The sequence below is a fragment of the Salmo salar genome, chromosome ssa06, assembly GCF_905237065.1.
Source record: "Salmo salar chromosome ssa06, Ssal_v3.1, whole genome shotgun sequence".
Classification (NCBI taxonomy): Eukaryota; Metazoa; Chordata; class Actinopteri; order Salmoniformes; family Salmonidae; genus Salmo; species Salmo salar.
Genome location: NC_059447.1, coordinates 4,977,501 through 4,999,189, shown reverse-complemented (window position 1 = coordinate 4,999,189; position 21,689 = coordinate 4,977,501). Strand labels below are relative to the sequence as shown.

The window sequence follows — 21,689 nt, the reverse complement described above, 5'->3', positions numbered from 1 at the left end:
GGTTGGTTTATAACACAGGGCATGGTATAGGGTTGGTTTATAACACAGGGCATGGTATAGGGTTGGTTTATAACACAGGGCATGGTATAGGGTTGGTTTATAACACAGGGCATGGTATAGGGTTGGTTTATAACACAGGGCATGGTATAGGGTTGGTTTATAACACAGGGCATGGTATAGGGTTGGTTTATAACACAGGGCATGGTAGAGGGTTGGTTTATAACACAGGGCATGGTAGAGGGTTGGTTTATAACACAGGGCATGGTAGAGGGTTGGTTTATAACACAGGGCATGGTAGAGGGTTGGTTTTATAGTAAGAACAGGGCTGAGTGGGACTGGGAGCCGAGGAAGAGCATGGACCAGGGTTAAGACAGGTTTAGAAGCCTGGCTGGTGAACGGGGTCACGGTGGAACAGGGTTAAGACAGGTTTAGAAGCCTGGCTGGTGAACGGGGTCCGTAGTTACGTCAGTGCCAGGCAGGGATTAGTGAGGTAGATTAGATAACAAGAGGAAGGCTGTGGTGACATCAGGGAGAACCACGCTATATATAGATCACCTGAGTAATGTCCTGGGCTAGGATCCTATTAGAACCTGACCTGCTTTTACATCTCTCACTCACACACACACACACACACACACACACACACACACACACACACACACACACACACACACACACACACACACACACACACACACACACACACACACACACACACACACACACACCCCGAGACACACATCAGCTTTACACTCATTACTGTGTTATAGCACCCTCAAGTAAAAGACATGACCACAGTGTGTGTGTGTGTGGTAACCATAGCTAAACTAACCAGCATCTTAAGAGTCTCACACACCACATCTCATCTCAAATGGAGTGTAAACATAGAAACACAACACACAGAACAGAGAGAGACATCCCATCTAGCCTGACCTCTACCTGGCTCATCGACAATATGGTGTGACTGTGGTACAAATGGCACCCTATTCCCTACAGAGCCCTATGGGCCTGGTCTAAAGTACTGCACTATACAGGGAATAGGGTGCAGTGATTGAACCAGTGATTCAAGAGAGCATGACGGACAGTTGCTATGGTGAACAAAACAATATAATATAAGGGAGATGTGAAGTAGACTTTGGTCCATACAGCAATCCTGCCGTGGTGAACAGGGTCAGGGTGGAGCAGGGTTAAGACAGGTTTAGAAGCCTGGCTGGTGAACGGGGTCAGGGTAGAGCAGGGTTAAGACAGGTTTAGAAGCCTGGCTGGTGAACGGGGTCAGGGTGGAGCATGGTGTTTGCAACGCCAGGGTTGTGGGTTCGATTCCCACAGGGGGCCAGCACAGAAAAAAAATGTATGCATTCACTACTGTAAGTCGCTCTGGATAAGAGCGTCTGCTAAATGACTAAAATGTAAATGTAAGACAGGTTTAGAAGCCTGGCTGGTGAACGGGGTCAGGAAGGAGCAGGGTTAAGACAGGTTTAGAAGCCTGGCTGGTGAACGGGGTCAGGGTAGAGCAGGGTTAAGACAGGTTTAGAAGCCTGGCTGGTGAACGGGGTCAGGGTAGAGCAGGGTTAAGACAGGTTTAGAAGCCTGGCTGGTGAACGGGGTCAGGGTAGAGCAGGGTTAAGACAGGTTTAGAAGCCTGGCTGGTGAACGGAGTCAGGGTGGAACAGGGTTAAGACAGGTTTAGAAGCCTGGCTGGTGAACGGGGTCAGGGTGGCACAGGGTTAAGACAGGTTTAGAAGCCTGGCTGGTGAACGGAGTCAGGGTGGAACAGGGTTAAGACAGGTTTAGAAGCCTGGCTGGTGAACGGGTTCAGGGTGGAACAGGGTTAAGACAGGTTTAGAATACTTGACTGAAATATCCTAGCTGCACCAACCACTGCGTTAAGTAATGGTGCCATCTAAACTACCCAACATTAACCATGGTGATAAAATGGCATCTATTCTATCAATTGTATGTCTATTTCTATGTCCATTTCTCAGGCCAATAACACCTGAACCATAGAATCTGCAGTAACAGACCACAGCATTAGGGAACACCAAGTCTTTACTGAAAGCCCTCATCCCTCTCCACAATACACTGCAGACTACATCCTACCCCCTCCATAGACACACACCCCCCTTCCCCTTCTGCCCAATTTAACCCAGCCTGTGTCTAACTGGGATGCAGTTGCTATGGTAACAACTCTGCCCTTAACAAATCTCTTTCCCTAGAAAAGGAGGGAAGAAGAGAGAGAGAGAGAGAGAGAGAGGGGAGGAAGAAGGGATCTGCTTTATAGTAAACACCACTGGCAGTGAGAGCTAATCAGTACTATAACATGGTACTGTAGGTATCCACTACAAAGAGACTGTGTGTGTGTGTGTGTGTGTGTGTGTGTGTGTGTGTGTGTGTGTGTGGGGGGTAGGCATCCACTTCAATGACTTACTGAATAGGCTAGTACTATGATGGGAGGTTCACTAAAGAACAGCAACGGTTTGTCATTTATTTCAAGGAGAGAGAGTGGTGGTTTGAAGCAGAATGTACACTACCGTTCAAAAGTTTGGGGTGACTTCGAAATGTCCTTGTTTCCCATGAAAACATCCATGAAATGAAATGAGTTGCAAAATGAATAGGAAATATAGTCAAGATGTTGACAAGGTTATAAATAATGATTTTGAATTGAAATAATAATTGTGTCCTTCAAACTTTGTTTTCATCAAAGAATCCTCCATGTGCAGTAATTACAGCCTTGCAGACCTTTGACATTCTAGTTGTCAATTTGTTGAGGTAATCTGAAGAGATTTCACCCCATGCTTCCTGAAGCACCTCCCACAAGTTGGATTGGCTTGATGGGCACTTCTTATGTACCATACGGTCAAGCTGCTCCCACAACAGCTCAATAGGGTTGAGATCCGGTGACTGTGCTGGCCACTCCATTATAGACAGAATACCAGCTGACTACTTCTTCCCTAAAGAGTTATTGCATAGTTTGGAGCTGTGCTTGGGTCATTGTCCTGGTGTAGGAGGAAATTGGTTCCAATTAAGCACTGTCCACAGGGTATGGCATGGCGTTGCAAAATGGAGTGATAGCCTTCCTTCTTCAAGATCCCTTTTACCCTGTACAAATCTCCCACTTTACCACCACCAAAGCACCCCCAGACCATCACATTGCCTCCACCATGCTTGACAGATGGCATCAAGTTCTCCTCCAGCCTCTTTTCATTCACGAATGTTCTTCTTTGTGATCTGAACACCTCAAAACTTAGATTCGTCTGTCCATAACACTTTTTCCCAGTCTTCCTCTGTCCAGTGTCTGTGTTCTTTTGCCCATCTTAATCTTTTATTTTTATTGGCCAGTCTGAGATATAGCTTTTTCTTTGCAACTCTGCCTAGAAGGCCAGCATCCCAGAGTCGCCTCTTCACTGTTGACGTTGAGACTGGTGTTTTGCGGGTACTATTTAATGAAGCTGCCAGTTGAGGACTTGTGAGGCGTCTGTTTCTCAAACTAGACACTAATGTACTTGTCCTCTTGCTCAGTTGGGCACCGGAGCCTCCCACTCCTCTTTCTATTCTGGTTAGAGCCAGTTTGCTCTGTTCTGTGAAGGGAGTAGTACACAGCGTTGTACGAGATCTTCAGTTTCTTGGTAATTTCTCGCATGGAATAGCCTTCATTTTTCAGAACAAGAATAGACTGACGAATTTCAGAAGAAAAGCTTTGTTTCTGGTCATTTTGAGCCTGTAATTGAACCAACAAATGCTGATGCTCCAGATACTCAACTAGTCTAAAGAAGGCCAATTTTATTGCTTCTTTAAATCAGCACAACAGTTTCCAGCTGTGCTAACATAATTGCAAAAGGGTTTTCTAATGATCAATTAGCCTTTTAAAATGATAAACACGGATTAGCTAACACAACATGCCATTGGAACACAGGAGTGATGGTTGCTGATAATGGGCCTCTGTACCCATATGTAGATATTCCATTAAAAATAAATCAGCCGTTTCCAGCTACAATAGTCATTTACAATATTAACAATGTCTACACTGTATTTCTGATCAATTTTATGTTATTTTAATGGACAAAAATGTTTGCTTTTCTTTCAAAAACAAGGACATTTCTAAGTGACCCCAAACCTTTGAACAGTAGTTTATATGTGTGCCCGGCGTGTGTGTGTGTGTGTGTGTGTGTGTGTGTGTGTGTGTGTGTGTGTGTGTGTGTTACCTGTTGGCTCTGAGGTTGTTGAGCCTGGCCTCCAGGTCGTTGAGCAGGTTAACCTTCTTATAGCACTGAGAACAATATACATCCAACACATCACTGTTGTACAGGTGACACATCTTCAGAGGGGTCTGACCAGCACTACAGAGACAGAGAGAGGGAGGGAGAGGGGGGAGACAGAGAGAGAGAGAGACTAATTACACACGGTTCTTTGTATCTGTCAATAGAACAGAGCAATAGGTTTCCTTCCTGTTACACATGAAAGGCTGAAAGGTGAAGAGTGTGTGTTGGTGTAGCATGGAAAGGGTTCTAGTGTGCAGTGTGTGTCAGTCATTGGGGGCCAACTGTCATTGATGAATGTCCTGTATGCTGTGTGAGTTTCCTCTATGTACCACTAACCTGGAGGGCAGAGAGGAGCCCAGGTCTGAGAAGCCGTTGGTGCGCACGTCATCGTCGGGGCAAGGGCTGCTGGGAGTGTAGTCCACGTCCTCCCCCTCTCCGTAGTCCTCAAACTGCTCCTCCCCCGAGAAGACGGACGCAGAAGCCGAGCCAATCAGCTGGCCAGAACTACAGCCAATCAGAACACAAAGAACATGAGTCAACGTATGAATCAGTATGGCCCCGGTCCCATAGGGTCCCGTACTCCCATCTCCCAGGTCCCTCAAATTCCCATCTGAACCTGGAAGACATTTCTACTGTTTTTGATCATACCTCCCCTCTAATCAGGGACTGATTTAGACCCACCAGGTAGGTGATATTAACAGGTAGAACAGAAAACCAGCAGTACTCTGGAACTTGTTGGATAAGATTTGAATACCCCTTCCCTAGAAACTCAGGACATCTGAAAACACTGTCTGGAGTATAGCAATATGGAGCCAATTCCACCAAGCCTATCAGAGGGCCCATTCCACCTAGCCAATAGCAGTCCAACAAGTCTACAAGAAGTGCTTATTACAGGTTGGGGCTACTACAGCCCCGGTCAGATAGATGGTACTACAGCCCCGGTCAGATAGATGGTACTACAGCCCCGTTCAGATAGATGGTACTACAGCCCCGGTCAGATAGATGGTACTACAGCCCCGGTCAGATAGATGGTACTACAGCCCCGGTCAGATAGATGGTACTACAGCCCCGTTCAGATAGATGGTACTACAGCCCCGTTCAGATAGATGGTACTACAGCCCCGTTCAGATAGATGGTACTACAGCCCCGGTCAGATAGATGGTACTACAGCCATGGTCAGATAGATGGTACTACAGCCCCGGTCAGATAGATGGTACTACAGCCCCGTTCAGATAGATGGTACTACAGCCCCGGTCAGATAGATGGTACTACAGCCATGGTCAGATAGATGGTACTACAGCCCCGTTCAGATAGATGGTACTACAGCCATGGTCAGATAGATGGTACTACAGCCCCGGTCAGATAGATGGTACTACAGCCCCGGTCAGATAGATGGTACTACAGCCATGGTCAGATAGATGGTACTACAGCCCCGGTCAGATAGACGGTACTACAGCCCCGGTCAGATAGATGGTACTACAGCCCCGGTCAGATAGATGGTACTACAGCCCCGGTCAGATAGATGGTACTACAGCCCCGGTCAGATAGATGGTACCGGTATAATCTGTGACATCATAACGTCACACTTACTTGTTGAACAGTCCGCCGAGCCCCTCCTCCTTCTCGTTGCTCCGCCCCCCGTCAGAGGTGTCAGAGCCCACCCCGCTCTCATTGGTACTGTCCATGTCACAACACTCCCCCTGCTCCACACTGCAGTCTGGATATGGACGGGTACACATGATGATGGGAGGGCCCAGTCGGGCCTCGCCGTTCTGGAGCGAGAGAGAGGGGGGAGGATAGGGGGAGAGAGAGAGGGGAGCGGTAGGGGGGAGAGAGAGAGGACAGTCAACCATCACCGTTATTCAACTCAACATGCTGGAGACAGACACAAGAGTGTTTCCTCTACGTTGTTGTCTTGGCGGAGCACACGGCCAACTTCCAGACCCTGAACAATGAAACATTTATTCAACACCGTCATATAGTACCCACAGCTAAGAGCACCCTCAGTGAACCAGCACATTCAATACAACCCAGGCAGTGATGGACCACTGGTAGGGCAGGGATCTCTCTCTCTCTCTCTCTCTCTGTCTGTCTGTCTGTCTGTCTGTCTGTCTGTCTGTCTGTCTGTCTGTCTGTGTTGATTATCTGACCTGTAACAGTCTCTCTAGGGGCTGGTAATGTCTGTGTTGATTATCTGACCTGTAACAGCCTCTCTAGGGGCTGGTAATGTCTGTGTTGATTATCTGGCCTGTAACAGTCTCTCTAGGGGCTGGTAATGTCTGTGTTGATTATCTGACCTGTAACAGTCTCTCTAGGGGCTGGTAATGTCTGTGTTGATTATCTGACCTGTAACAGTCTCTCTAGAGGCTGGTAATGTCTGTGTTGATTATCTGACCTGTAACAGTCTCTCTAGGGGCTGGTAATGTCTGTGTTGATTATCTGACCTGTAACAGTCTCTCTAGGGGCTGGTAATGTCTGTGTTGATTATCTGACCTGTAACAGTCTCTCTAGGGGCTGGTAATGTCTGTGTTGATTATCTGACCTGTAACAGCCTCTCTAGGGGCTGGTAATGTCTGTGTTGATTATCTGACCTGTAACAGTCTCTCTAGGGGCTGGTAATGTCTGTGTTGATTATCTGACCTGTAACAGTCTCTCTAGGGGCTGGTAATGTCTGTGTTGATTATCTGACCTGTAACAGTCTCTCTAGGGGCTGGTAATGTCTGTGTTGATTATCTGACCTCTCTATCCCTCTCTGTAATTGTTAAGGACTGGGGAGTTTCTCGGGATAAAATAAAGGGAATGGAGCTAAGTACAGGCATAATCCTAGAGGAAAACCTGGTTCAGTCTGCTTTCTCCAGATACTGGGAGATGAATTCACCTTTCAGTAGGACAATAACCTAAAACACAAGGCCACATCTACACTGGGAGATGAATTAACCTTTCAGTAGGACAATAACCTAAAACACAAGGCCACATCTACACTGGGAGATGAATTCACCTTTCAGCAGGACAATAACCTAAAACACAAGGCCACATCTACACCGGAGTTTTGACTTAAATCTTCTTGAAAATCTATGGCAAGACATGAAAATGGTTATATAGCAATGATCAACAACAATTTGACAGAGCTTGAAGAATTTTGAAAAGAATAATGAGCAAATTATGCACAATCCAGGTGCGGAAAGCTGTTAGAGACTTACCCGGAAAGACTCACAGCTGTAATCGCTGCTAAAGGTGCTTCTACAAAGTATTGACTTAGGGGTGTGAATACTTAAGTAAATTAGATATTTCTGTATTTATTTTGCAATAAATCTGCTAAACTGTCTAAAAACATGTTAACTTTGTCATTATGGGGTATTGTGTGCAGATGGGTGAGAAAAACAACAACAATTTCATCAATTTTGAAATCATGCTGTAACAACAAAATGTGGAATAAGTCAAAGGGTATGAATGCTTTCTGAAGGCACTGTATCCATGTGTGCATTAGGTTATTATTATAACTAATTATGGCAGGTTTGGTCCTCCATAAAATACATTACATAAATGCATAATGAGGAGACATGAAGGGCGTTTTAGAGTACAGGAGTAGAGAACATTGGGTAGTGACTGGACCACTGGCCTAGATCGGAGTGTGTGTAAATAATACATACACGTCTGTCTGGCCTCACCAGACTGCTCTACCACTGGGACGCACACACACACACACACACACACACACACACTACATTGAATCAACATGAACATCAATTTTATTGTAATGAATGGTAGAGGGCAGTCCTCCTGAGAGGTTATAGAGGGGAACAGAAGGCTCTAACCTGGTTATAGAGGGGAACAGAAGGCTCCAGAGAGGCTCTAACCTGGTTATAGGAGGGGAACAGAAGGCTCTAACCTGGTTATAGAGGGGAACAGAAGGCTCCTGAGAGGCTCTAACCTGGTTATAGAGGGGAACAGAAGACTCTAACCTGGTTATAGAGGGGAACAGAAGGCTCTAACCTGGTTATAGAGGGGAACAGAAGGCTCTAACCTGGTTATAGAGGGGAACAGAAGGCTCTAACCTGGTTATAGAGGGGAACAGAAGGCTCTAACCTGGTTATAGAGGGGAACAGAAGGCTCTAACCTGGTTATAGAGGGGAACAGAAGGCTCTAACCTGGTTATAGAGGGGAACAGAAGGCTCTAACCTGGTTATAGAGGGGAACAGAAGGCTCTAACCTGGTTATAGAGGGGAACAGAAGACTAACCTGGTTATAGAGGGGAACAGAAGGCTCTAACCTGGTTATAGAGGGGAACAGAAGGCTCTAACCTGGTTATAGAGGGGAACAGACAGCTCCAGAGAGTCTCTAACCTGGTTATAGAGGGGAACAGAAGGCTCTAACCTGGTTATAGAGGGGAACAGAAGGCTCTAACCTGGTTATAGAGGGGAACAGAAGGCTCTAACCTGGTTATAGAGGGGAACAGAAGGCTCTAACCTGGTTATAGAGGGGAACAGAAGGCTCTAACCTGGTTATAGAGAGGAACAGAAGGCTCTAACCTGGTTATAGAGGGGAACAGAAGGCTCTAACCTGGTTATAGAGGGGAACAGAAGGCTCTAACCTGGTTATAGAGGGGAACAGAAGGCTCTAACCTGGTTATAGAGGGGAACAGAAGGCTCTAACCTGGTTATAGAGGGGAACAGAAGGCTCTAACCTGGTTATAGAGGGGAACAGAAGGCTCTAACCTGGTTATAGAGGGGAACAGAAGGCTCTAACCTGGTTATAGAGGGGAACAGAAGGCTCTAACCTGGTTATAGAGGGGAACACAAGTCTCCAGAAAGGCACTCACCTGGTTAGTGTGTATGATATTGTTGTCTCTCTCTCTCTCTCCTAGTCTGACTGAGTCCCAAATGGCCCACTATATAGTGCACTACTTTACCCTATAGGCCCTGGTCAAAAGTAGTGCACTTTTAAGGGAATAGGGTGCTGTTCGGAATACACACTGGGAGTGTATCTAGCATTCCCATGCAGGAGGCTCAATGCTTTAGTGTGTGAGAGTGTGTGAGTGTTTTCACTCAACATCATACATTATACACGGAGATATGTCTGAACCAAGGATGGGAGACAGAGGGTAAAGGACAGAGAAGGTCAGAGGTTGTTCTGAACACACATCCTTTCCATTCACACTAGTGCCAGTCCAGACTGGCTCAGTTCACTCCAGGTGTTCACAGCCATTCACCCCCCCACTCCCTTTCTCTCCCTCACTCACTCCTTCACCCCCACCCACTCCTCTCGCTCAATCTCCTCACCCCCCTGCCACACACCCCACAAACACCCGTCCCCTCCTCTTTGACACCCCATCTCTCTCTCTCTCTCTCTCTCGTTTTCAGCTGTATCCAAGCGGCTGGAGCTGACCTCCAACAGCAGACCCGTTTACAACAAACCACACCCTCCCCATTCACACACACACCAGACAGCCCCCAAAACCCCCATTCCCACGGACCCAGTGAATCTTCTCTGCTGACACACGTGATGTGTGTGTACGCGCGTGTTGCCACTTTGACCTCCAACGGCTAGTTTCTGGAGTACAGCTGCCTGCGACATTACTGCTTAAATAGCAGCTAATACCTTCATGCACACACACACGGTCTACTTAGCATGTGAATAGAGTGCACCCTTTAGTTCTTAGTGGATGAACAGATAACAGCCTAACGAGAGGACCAGCTAATCCAGTTATTTTAGTCCAGGTGGGGAACACTGAATGGACACACACACACCAGTGGGAAAGCTTAGCACAGTACCTTATAGTAGACTGCAGTAAAGCTGGACACTAGGGCTGGGTGCTGTCTGGAACCTCACCATATTATCACCATAGTTACAGTTGAAGGCGGAAGCTAACATACACCTTAGCCAAATACATTTAAACTCTGTTATTCACAATTCCTGACATTTAATCCTAGTAAAAATTCCCCGTCTTAGGTCAGTTAGGATCACCACTTTATTTTAAGAATGTGAAATGTCAGAATAATATTAGAGGGAATGATTTATTTCAGCTTTTATTACTTTCATCACATTCCCAGTGGGTCAGAACTTTACATACACTCAATTAGTATTTGGTAGCATTGCCTTTAAATTGTTTAACTTGGGTCAAAAAAAATGAGGAATTTTGGCCCATTCCTCCTGACAGAGCTGGAGTAACTGAGTCAGGTTTGTAGGCCTCCTTGATCGCACACACTTTTTCAGTTCTGCCCACAAATGTTCTATAGGATTGAGGTCAGGGCTTTGTGATGACCACTCCAATACCTTGACTTTGTTGTCCTTAAGCCATTTTGCCACAACTTTGGAAGTCTGATTGGGGTCATTGTCCATTTGGAAGACCCATTTGCGACCAAGCTTTAACTTCCTGACTGATGTCTTGAGCGGTTGCTTCAATATATTCACCTAAATGTCCTGCCTCATGAAGCCATCTATTTTGTGAAGTGCACCAGTCCCTCCTGCAGCAAAGCACCCCCACAACATGATGCTGCCACCCCCGTGCTTCACGGTTGGGATGGTGTTCTTCGGTTTGCAAGCCCCCCCCTTTTTCCTCCAAACATAATGATGGTCATTATGGCCAAACAGTTATATTTTTGTTTCATCAGACCAGAGGACATTTCTCCAAAAAGTACGATCTTTGTCCCCATGTGCAGTTGCAAACCGTAGTCTGGCTTTTTTATGGCGGTTTGGAGCAGTGGCTTCTTCCTTGCTGAGCGGCCTTTCAGGTTATGTCGATATAGGACTTGTTTTACTGTGGATATAGATACTTTTGTACCTGTTTCCTGCAGCATCTTCACAAGGTGCTTTGCTGTTGTTCTGGGATTGATTTGCACTTTTCGCACCAAAGTACATTCATCTCTAGGAGACAAAACGTGTCTCCTTCCTGAATGTTATGACGGATGCGTGGTTCCATGGTGTTTATACTTGCGTACTATTGCTTGTACAGATGAACGTGGTACCTTCAGGCATTTGGAAATTGCTCCCAAGGATGAACCAGACTTCTTGGCTGATTTCTTTTGATTTTCCCATGATGTCAAACAAAGAGGCACTGAGTTTGAAGGTAGGCCTTGAAATACATCCACAGGTACACCTCCAATTGACTCAAATTATGTCAATTAGCCTATCAGAAGCTTCTAAAGCCATGACATCATTTTCTGGAATTTTCCAAGCTGTTTAAAGGCACAGTCAACTTAGTGTATGTAAACTTCTGACCCGCTGGAATTGTAATACAATGAATTATAAGTGAAATAATCTGTCTGTAAACAATTGTTGGAAATATTACTTGTGTCATGCATGAAGTAGATGTCTTAACCGACTTGCCACACTATAGTTTGTTAACAAGAAATTTGTGGAGTGTTTGAAAAAAACTAGTTTTAATGACTCCAACCGACGAGTATGTAAACCTCCGACTCAGTTACACCAGCTCTGTCAGGAGGAATGGGCCAAAATTCACCCAACTTATTGTGGGAAGCTTGTGGAAGGCGACCCGAAACGTTTGACCCAAGTTAAACAATTTAAAGCAATGCTACCGAATACTAATTGAGTGTATGTAAACTTCTGACCCACTGGGAATGTGATGAAAGCAATAAAAGCTTAAATAAATTATTCTCTCTAATATTATTCTGACATTTCACATTCTTAAAATTAAGTGGTGATCCTAACTGACCTATGTCATGGAATGTTTACTAGGATTAAATACTAGGAAAAACTGAGTTAAATTTTTTTTGGCTAAGGTGTATGTAAACTTCCGACTTCAACTGTATTGGAGGTCGACCGATGAATCGGAATGGCCGATTAATTGGGGCCAATTTCAAGTTTTCATAACAATCGGAAATCTGTATTTTTGGACGCCAATTTGGCCGATTATTTTTTTATTTTTAGACCTTTATTTAACTAGGCAAGTCAGTTAAGAACACATTCTTATTTTCAATGACGGCCTAGGAACAGTGGGTTAACTGCCTTGTTCAGGGGCAGAACGACAGATTTTTACCTTGTCAGCTCGGGGATTCAATCTTGCAACCTTACGGTTCACTAGTCCAACGCTCTAACCACCTGTTTTACATTGCACTCCACGAGGAGCCTGCCTGTTACGTGAATGCAGTAAGAAGCCAAGGTAAGTTGCTAGCTAGCATTAAACTTATCTTATAAAAAACAATCAATCATAATCACTAGTTAACTACACATGGTTGATGATATTACTAGTTTATCTAGCCTGTCCTGCGTTGCATATAATCGCTTAGGTACACGTTGCTCCAACCATAAACATCAATGCCTTTCTTAAAATCAATACACAAGTATATATTTTTAAACCTGCATATTTAGCTAAAAGAAATCCAGGTTAGCAGGCAATATTAACCAGGTGAAATTGTGTCATTTTGCATTCATTGCACGCAGAGTCAGGGTATATGCAACACTTTGGGTAATTTGTCAGAATTTTACATAATTATGACATAACACTGAAGGTTGTGCAATGTAACAGGAATAACGTTTTGTTTTCGAGATGATAGTTTCCGGATTCGACCATATTAATGACCTAAGGCTCATATTTCTGTGTGTTATTATGTTATAATTAAGTCTATGATTTGATATTTGATAGAGCAGTCTGACTGAGCGGTGGTAGGCAGCAGCAGGCTCGTAAGCATTTATTCAAACAGCACTTTCGTGCGTTTTGCCAGCAGCTCTTCGCAATGCATTGCGCTGTTTATGACTTCAAGCCTATCAACTCCCAAGATTAGGCTGGTGTAACCGATGTGAAATGGCTAGCTAGTTAGCGGGTGCGCGCTAATAGCGTTTCAAACGTCACTCGCTCTGAGACTTGGAGTAGTTGTTTCCCTTGCTCTGCATGGGTAACGCTGCTTCGAGGGTGGCGGCTTTTTTGGCCTTACAATAATCGGTATCGGCGTTGAAAAATCATAAATCGGTCAACCTCTAGTATATCTCTATCTGCATCTACACCTGCATCTACATCAGCATCTATATCTGCATCTACATCTATATCTGCATCTATACCTGCATCTATATCTGCATCTGCATCTATATCTGCATCTATATCTGCATCTATACCTGCATCTATACCTGCATCTACATCTACACCTGCATCTACATCTACACCTGCATCTACATCTACACCTGCATCTATACCTGCATCTATACCTGCATCTATACCTGCATCTATACCTGCTAGAAAGGAAATAGAGTGCCGTTTGGGACAAAACCGATGACTGTTGCTGTGGTTTTGAAACAAGAGAAAGAGAGAATGACAGAAACAGAGAGTGAGAGAGAAACAGAGTTGGAACAAAGGACACAGTTTGTCTGCTGCTGCATTCACTCTCTCTCTTACCGTGCAGTCCATTGCAGGGTGGCTCTCTTCTCTCCTCTGAAGTGTGCTGTCCATTCCTGATTCCACTGCCACAGACATTTACACACACACACATCTACACACACTGCCCATATACGGGTAATCCACACCCTCCTAACAATTACTGTTTGCACGTGTGTTGTTCAGTCACAATATAGATCGTTCATACACACACATACACGTGTGTATGCCAGGTCCGAACACACAAACACACAGTCCAATAGGTCCAGCCCAAACAGTAGTCCCCCAATTACAATCCACAGAATTTTTGCTAGAAGAGCAGCGACGAACACACTACACCAGCGCTCCAGCACTGTACCGTCAACAGAACAACTAACACACTACACCAGCACTGTACCGTCAACAGAACAGCTAACACACTACACCAGCACTGTACCGTCAACAGAACAGCTAACACACTACACCAGCACTGTACCGTCAACAGAACAGCTAACACACTACACCAGCACTGTACCGTCAACAGAACAGCTAACACACACTGACACTGCAGCGTGCCGGTTTGAATTTGAAAACACACTGACGCTTCGGCAACAGTTACCGGGTTAAAGCCACACCTCCCACTGTACACCACCTCCCTCCCTCCTGGCTGTTGCTAGGTAACTACTGCTAGGTAACTACCGCTACCGCTCGCTAGGTAACTACCGCTAGGTAACTACCGCTACCGCTCGCTAGGTAACTACTCCGCTAGCTAGGTAACTACCTACCGCTAGGTAACTACCGCTAGGTAACTACCGCTACCGCTCGCTAGGTAACTACCGCTAGGTAACTGTTCAGCTGGGCCGTTCTCTAGCGGTGACATCACATATATTGAGTCTCGCATTGCAACACACGCTCATCTCTATGTTACTTTGTAACTATAACATTGATAAGATTCCTGCTAAATTATCTGATTTTCATAGACAAGTATTCATAGCGTGGTCGTTAATAATATATAAACATCATTTTTCCCAGCATAGGTATTTCATTTGGAACAATAAGGACATTTTGTATAGAATCAAGTCTTTATTTTCAAGAACTGGTTCAATAATCATATCCTGCTGGTGAGTCAACTTTTTAACGCAGAAGGATTGTTACTCAATATGAGGAATTTCTATCTCGTTACAATATCCCTGTAACACCCTAGAGAGTTCGTCATAGTCTTTGATGCTATTCCATCTGGAACTCTCATGTTATTGAGAGGTGTAGCCAGACCTCACCTTCTTGACCTACCCTCGCTTGATCCAGTTAACTCTCCAATAGGGAAAATATGTTTCTCCTTGCTTCCTCAGAACAACAGATCTATACGTGCTTTATTTCAAAGGGATATTGTATCCATTCCTTATGTCACAAGTTACTGGAATACATTGGTCACTAATATCTGTTGGAGAAAAAGTCTGGTTATTACCACACAAATACCTGCTTGTTAACAAGGTCAAAGAGGTCTCTTTCAGAATGATCCATAAGTATGACCCTGCCAATCACTACCTGAAGAAACTTAAAAAGACATTAACATTGATTATACCTTTACACTCTTCCATGTTTTCTAGAAGGAATTCGAGCAGTACATTAAGACCATTCTACATTCTTCTAATAAGAAACCTGTTAAAACAATTCATGTTATGTTTCGTTTAAGGTCTTTGTATAATTTGTCATTTGTTGTACCCCCTAGCATATGTTATCATTGTCTATTTATGTACTTACTGTATGTATATAGACTTTTCTTCATTGGTAATAAAAATAAAAAAAAAATAAATAATTTTTTTTTTTTTTAAACTTTTTTTTTTTTTTTTTTAAACACACGCTCATCTCTAACTCTTTCTTTTCATCTTTTCATCTGCTCTCTCTCTCCCTGCCTCTTCAGCATTTCAGCCTATCCTCATGGAGACACAGAGAGGGGGTGGGGTTAGCAGCATTTCAGCCGACAGGTACACACCTGGGCCGAGTCTACAGGTACACACCTGGGTCGAGTCTACAGGTACACACCTGGGCCGAGTCTACAGGTACACACCTGGGCCGAGTCGACAGGTACACACCTGGGCCGAGTCGACAGGTACAGACCTGGGCCGAGTCGACAGGTACACACCTGGGCCGAGTCGACAGGTACACACCAGGGCCGAGTCTACAGGTACACACCTGGGCCGAGTCTACAGGTACACACCTGGGCCGAGTCTACAGGTACACACCTGGGCCGAGTCTACAGGTACACACCTGGGCCGAGTCTACAGGTACACACCTGGGCCGAGTCTACAGGTACACACCTGGGCCGAGTCTACAGGTACACACCTGGGCCGAGTCTACAGGTACACACCTGGGCCGAGTCGACAGGTACACACCTGGGCCAAGTCTACAAGCACTATGGGAGACACATGGGCTGATATATACCTGGGTTGTATTCATTATTGTAAAAAGTTTTGCAATTGAAAAGGAAGTGGAGTATTTCTTATTAGATGAATTCAGGAGTCTCCCTCCCTGTTTCAGTCTGTTTTCTTCCATTTGATTCCTAATGAACACAACCCTGAGTTGCATTCAGGAAGGTGATGTCTGAGTGAAGCTGTACCTGCCATTACAATAGAAGGTGACGTCTGAGTGAAGCTCTACCTGCCATTACAATAGAAGGTGATGTCTGAGTGAAGCTCTACCTGCCATTACAATAGAAGGTGATGTCTGAGTGAAGCTCTACCTGCCATTACAATAGAAGGTGATGTCTGAGTGAAGCTGTACTTACATGTACTGCTGGCTGTGTAGACATCTAGGAGGTTAGCTGGCTATGCTACAAACACTGCTACTACACCTGTCCTTCTTTCTCTCTGGTGTGTTAGGGGTTCAGAACATGTGGAGGAGGGCACACTGGCGCCACTTGTGGCAGCTTTATGTAACTGCACTTAAACAGAATACCTGCCTATGGGCCAGATTGAGGCACACCTGAGTTAACCAAGCTTTATTTTGAAACCAACATTGTTCATACCTTCACATTTCTTGATGAAATGGTGCACAAATAAAGGAAGAGAAAGCCCATTGCAGAGCGGTACGTTCATCCTGGTGCTGGTTTTGGCAGAACAACCAGTATTCACAAACAAGAGTAAAAACCCACACACTACAAACCACAGGCTGAACATAATAACAGCTGCTATGGATCTATCTGTCTCCCTGACCTGTCTGTCTCTGTCTCCCTGACCTGTCTGTCTCTGTCTCCCTGCCCTGTCTGTCTCTGTCTCCCTGACCTGTCTGTCTCTGTCTCCCTGACCTGTCTGTCTCTGTCTCCCTGACCTGTCTGTCTCTGTCTCCCTGACCTGTCTGTCTCTGTCTCCCTGACCTGTCTGTCTCTGTTTCCCTGACCTGTCTGTCTCTGTCTCCCTGACCTGTCTGTCTCTGTCTCCCTGACCTGTCTGTCTCTGTCTCCCTGACCTGTCTGTCTCTGTCTCCCTGACCTGTCTGTCTCTGTCTCCCTGACCTGTCTGTCTCTGTTTCCCTGACCTGTCTGTCTCTGTCTCCCTGACCTGTCTGTCTCTGTCTCCCTGACCTGTCTGTCTCTGTCTCCCTGACCTGTCTGTCTCTGTCTCCCTGACCTGTCTGTCTCTGTTTCCCTGACCTGTCTGTCTCTGTCTCCCTGACCTGTCTGTCTCTGTCTCCCTGACCTGTCTGTCTCTGTCTCCCTGACCTGTCTGTCTCTGTCTCCCTGACCTGTCTGTCTCTGTCTCCCTGACCTGTCTGTCTCTGTCTCCCTGACCTGTCTGTCTCTGTCTCCCTGACCTGTCTGTCTCTGTCTCCCTGACATGTCTGTCTCTGTCTCCCTGACCTGTCTGTCTCTGTCTCCCTGACCTGTCTGTCTCTGTCTCCCTGACCTGTCTGTCTCTGTCTCCCTGACCTGTCTGTCTCTGTCTCCCTGACCTGTCTGTCTCTGTCTCCCTGACCTGTCTGTCTCTGTCTCCCTGACCTGTCTGTCTCTGTCTCCCTGGCCTGTCTGTCTCTGTCTCCCTGACCTGTCTGTCTCTGTCTCCCTGACCTGTCTGTCTCTGTCTCCCTGGCCGCCTCTTCCTCCTGTCTGTCTCTGTCTCCCTGACATGTCTGTCTCTGTCTCCCTGACATGTCTGTCTCTGTCTCCCTGACCTGTCTGTCTCTGTCTCCCTGACATGTCTGTCTCTGTCTCCCTGGCCTGTCTGTCTCTGTCTCCCTGGCCTGTCTGTCTCTGTCTCCCTGACCTGTCTGTCTCTGTCCCCCTGGCCTGTCTGACTGGCTTCCTATCCTGTCTGTCTCTGTCTCCCTGACATGTCTGTCTCTGTCTCCCTGGCCTGTCTGTCTCTGTCTCCCTGACCTGTCTGTCTCTGTCTCCCTGACCTGTCTGTCTCTGTCTCCCTGACATGTCTGTCTCTGTCTCCCTGACCTGTCTGTCTCTGTCTCCCTGACCTGTCTGTCTCTGTCTTCCTGACCTGTCTGCATCTGTCTCCCTGACCTGTCTGTCTCTGTCTCCCTGACCTGTCTGTCCCTGTCTCCCTGACATGTCTGTCTCTGTCTCCCCGACCTGTCTGACTGGCTTCCTATCCTGTCTGTCTCTGTCTCCCCGACCTGTCTGACTGGCTTCCTATCCTGTCTGTCTCTGTCTCCCTGGCCTATCTGTCTCTGTCTCCCTGACCTGTCTGTCTCTGTCTCCTTGAATGTGACTGATATCCTCTCTCCTTCTCAAGACCATCTATATTTCCACGGCTGACCATCCAAAATGCAAGCTGTGCACCAACCCTGATCCCATCCATGACTTCTGATCTGTCTTGATACTGTATCCCATTTATTGATTTATTTTGTTTTCTTGAATTTCCTGATGTATACACAATTCAGCTTTTAGCTGCTATGTATACTGGATTAAACTAAACTAATCCCCACTCAGTACATAGCAACAGGTAGCCAAGAGGTTAGAGAGGTGGACCAAAAGGTTGTCAGTTCAAATCCCAGACCAGGTATAATGAACTACTGGGTTCAGATCCCAGACCAGGTATAATGAACTACTGGGTTCAGATCCCAGACCAGGTATAATGAACTACTGGGTTCAGATCCCAGGGTTCAGATCCCAGACCAGGCATACTTAACTATTGGGTTCAGATCCCAGACCAGGTATAATTAACTACTGGGTTCAGATCCCAGACCAGGTAGTATGAACTACTGGGTTCAGATCCCAGACCAGGTAGTATGAACTACTGGGTTCAGATCCCAGACCAGGCATAATGAACTACTGGGTTCAGATCCCAGACCAGGTATAATTAACTACTGGGTTCAGATCCCAGACCATGTAGTATGAACTACTGGGTTCAGATCCCAGACCAGGTAGTATGAACTACTGGGTTCAGATCCCAGACCAGGTATAATGAACTACTGGGTTCAGATCCCAGACCAGGTAGTATGAACTACTGGGTTCAGATCCCATGTGCTCACACATAGAGACAGCACACACACAGGCTAACGCAGAGCTAACTGAGCCAGAACTAATCTGCTACGGGGCAGGCTAACTCAGAGCTAACTGAGCCAGGACTAACCTGCTCCAGGGCAGGCTAACTCAGAGCTAACTGAGCCAGAACTAACCTGCTACGGGGCAGGCTAACTCAGAGCTAACTGAGCCAGGACTAACCTGCTCCAGGGCAGGCTAACTCAGAGCTAACTGAGCCAGAACTAACCTGCTACGGGGCAGGCTAACTCAGAGCTAACTGAGCCAGGACTAACCTGCTCCAGGGCAGGCTAACTCAGAGCTAACTGAGCCAGAACTAATCTGCTACGGGGCAGGCTAACTCAGAGCTAACTGAGCCAGGACTAACCTGCTACGGGGCAGGCTAACTCAGAGCTAACTGAGCCAGGACTAACCTGCTCCAGGGCAGGCTAACTCAGAGCTAACTGAGCCAGAACTAACCTGCTCTGGGGCAGGCTAACTCAGAGCTAACTGAGCCAGGACTAACCTGCTCCAGGGCAGGCTAACTCAGATCTAACTGAGCCAGGACTAACCTGCTCCAGGGCAGGCTAACTCAGAGCTAACTGAGCCAGAACTCAATCTCTCTCTGCTTCTCTCTCTCCCTCCCTCTTTCACCTTCTCTCTCGCTCTCTCTCTCTCTCTTTTGCTGTCTCTCTCTCTCTGCTTTTCTCTCTCTCTCTCTCTCTCTCCCTCTGCTTCTCTCTCTCCCTCTTTCTTTCACTGTCTCTCTCTCTCTCTACTTCTCTCTGCTTCTCTCTCTGCTTCTCTCTCTACCTCTCTCTGCTTCTCTCTCTACCTCTCTCTCTGCTTCTCTCTCTCTCTCTGTAGCTATACAACATCACCCTCTAGTGAAAAATATTAAACATAGCAGCACAGCATATTCACTGAATCATATTCCCATAAAGATGAATGAGCCCAGTAAAAGTAGAACTGCTTATAGTCAGTAGATTCATATAGAGTTGTAATGACTGACATACAGTCTCCCTATAAAACCTGTGAGCCAGCCCAGTACACATTACTGTGGCTTAGGATCTAAAGGAGGTCAAATAGACTGTCTCTCTGTCTATCTGTCTCTCTCTCTCTTTCTCTCACTCCCTCACTCGGAGAGCAGTCAGACCAGCTACACTCTCAGCAACAAAGCACTGTACAAAAAAAAGTCTGGACTCAAGCCACACCTTCCTAGTCATTTAATCTCACTGACAACCCTACAGGTAGAGAGAGAGGTAGAGAGAGAGAGAGAGAGAGAGAGAGAGAGAGAGAGAGAGAGAGAGAGAGAAAGAGAGAGAGAGAAAGAGAGAGAGACAGAGAGAGAGAGGGAGAGAGAGAAAGAGAGAGAGAGGAAGAGAGAGAGAGAGAGAGAGAGAGAGAGAGAGAGTGTGTGTGTGGGTTGTTTGTGTGTCAGCAACACCACTAGACATGGTGATATACTGACACGGTAGAAGGAAACAAATTGTATTATCTGAAGCATTTACCACTGGGAGGCCAGAGGAAGCAATCTCTAACACAAACACACACACACACACACATGGACACACACACTTTCCCGGAACGCCCAGAGCAATCTCCTACAGACAGGGAAGGTGAAAGAGGAAATTCGCTAATCGCCGAGGCAATGTCAGAATACAAAAACTGACTGGACTGACACACGCACGGACACACACATACACACACTCTCTCTCTCTCTCTCTCTCTCTCTCTCTCTCTCTCATGCCCTCACGCTCTCTCTCTCTCTCTCTCTCTCTCTCTCTCTCTCTCTCTCTCTCTCTCTCTCTCTCTCTCATGCCCTCACGCTCTCTCTCTCTCTCTCTCTCTCTCTCTCTCTCTCTCTCTCTCTCTCTCTCTCTCACTCTTCCTCTCTCTCTCTCTCTCTCTCTCTCTCTCTCTCTCTCTCTCTCTCTCTCTCTCTCTCTCTCTCTCTCTCTCTCTCTCTCTCTCTCTCTCTTTTCTCTCTGTCTGTCTGAGAGATAGTGTTCTCATACAGACTGAACAGCTTGGTAGGAAAACAACCAAACTGCCAACAATAGAACAACAACAGAACAGAATGCTAACAGAATGATCAGACATTGGGCAACACTGGTCTCAGTGGTCTAACTGGGCATGAGGACAAGGTGACCAGGCAGGGGAGAGGGAGGAAGGGAAGGAGGGACCACTGCTGGTACGTCCATTGATCGAGGCTCTCACCATTATCAGAATGATGAAATCTAAACCAGCAGAGAACTGAACACCACTATAGAGTTCTAGCCCACAAACATGGTAGAAGGGAACGGCAGGATCTCCTGTTACTGTAGTGAGACAGCTTGATGTACCAGGACACCCCCTGGACAGGATACTAGTCTATCTCCTGTTTCTGTAGTGAGGCAGCTTGATGTACAGGACACCCCCTGGACAGGATACTAGTCTATCTCCTGTTTCTGTAGTGAGACAGCTTGATGTACCAGGACGCCCCCTGGACAGGACACTAGTCTATCTCCTGTTTCTGTAGTGAGGCAGCTTGATGTACAGGACACCCCCTGGACAGGACACTAGTCTATCTCCTGTTTCTGTAGTGAGACAGCTTGATGTACAGGACACCCCCTGGACAGGACACTAGTCTATCTCCTGTTTCTGTAGTGAGACA

General features: G+C 46.2%; 1 protein-coding gene across 6 annotated transcripts in view; it reads right to left on the bottom strand.

Annotated features, from left to right (window-relative positions):
• LOC106606268 (rab11 family-interacting protein 4A) overlaps positions 1-21,689 on the bottom strand; it is a 96,176-nt gene that overhangs the window by 35,388 nt on the left and 39,099 nt on the right. For 4 of the 6 annotated variants that reach the window (XR_006770106.1, XR_006770105.1, XR_006770104.1 and 1 more), the window contains exons 4-6: positions 5,850-6,031; positions 4,596-4,763; positions 4,203-4,337 (exon numbers count right to left, since the gene is read on the bottom strand). Coding sequence is in view for 3 of the 6 variants with exons in the window: in XM_045719616.1 (XP_045575572.1) it covers positions 4,203-4,337; positions 4,596-4,763; positions 5,850-6,031 (485 nt within the window). In the remaining 3 variants the exon portion in view is untranslated. Of the gene's footprint in view, positions 1-4,202; positions 4,338-4,595; positions 4,764-5,849; positions 6,032-13,605; positions 14,167-16,348; positions 16,454-21,689 lie in introns of those variants that run through there. The other 2 variants (XM_045719618.1, XM_045719617.1) reach the window with 2 other exon arrangements.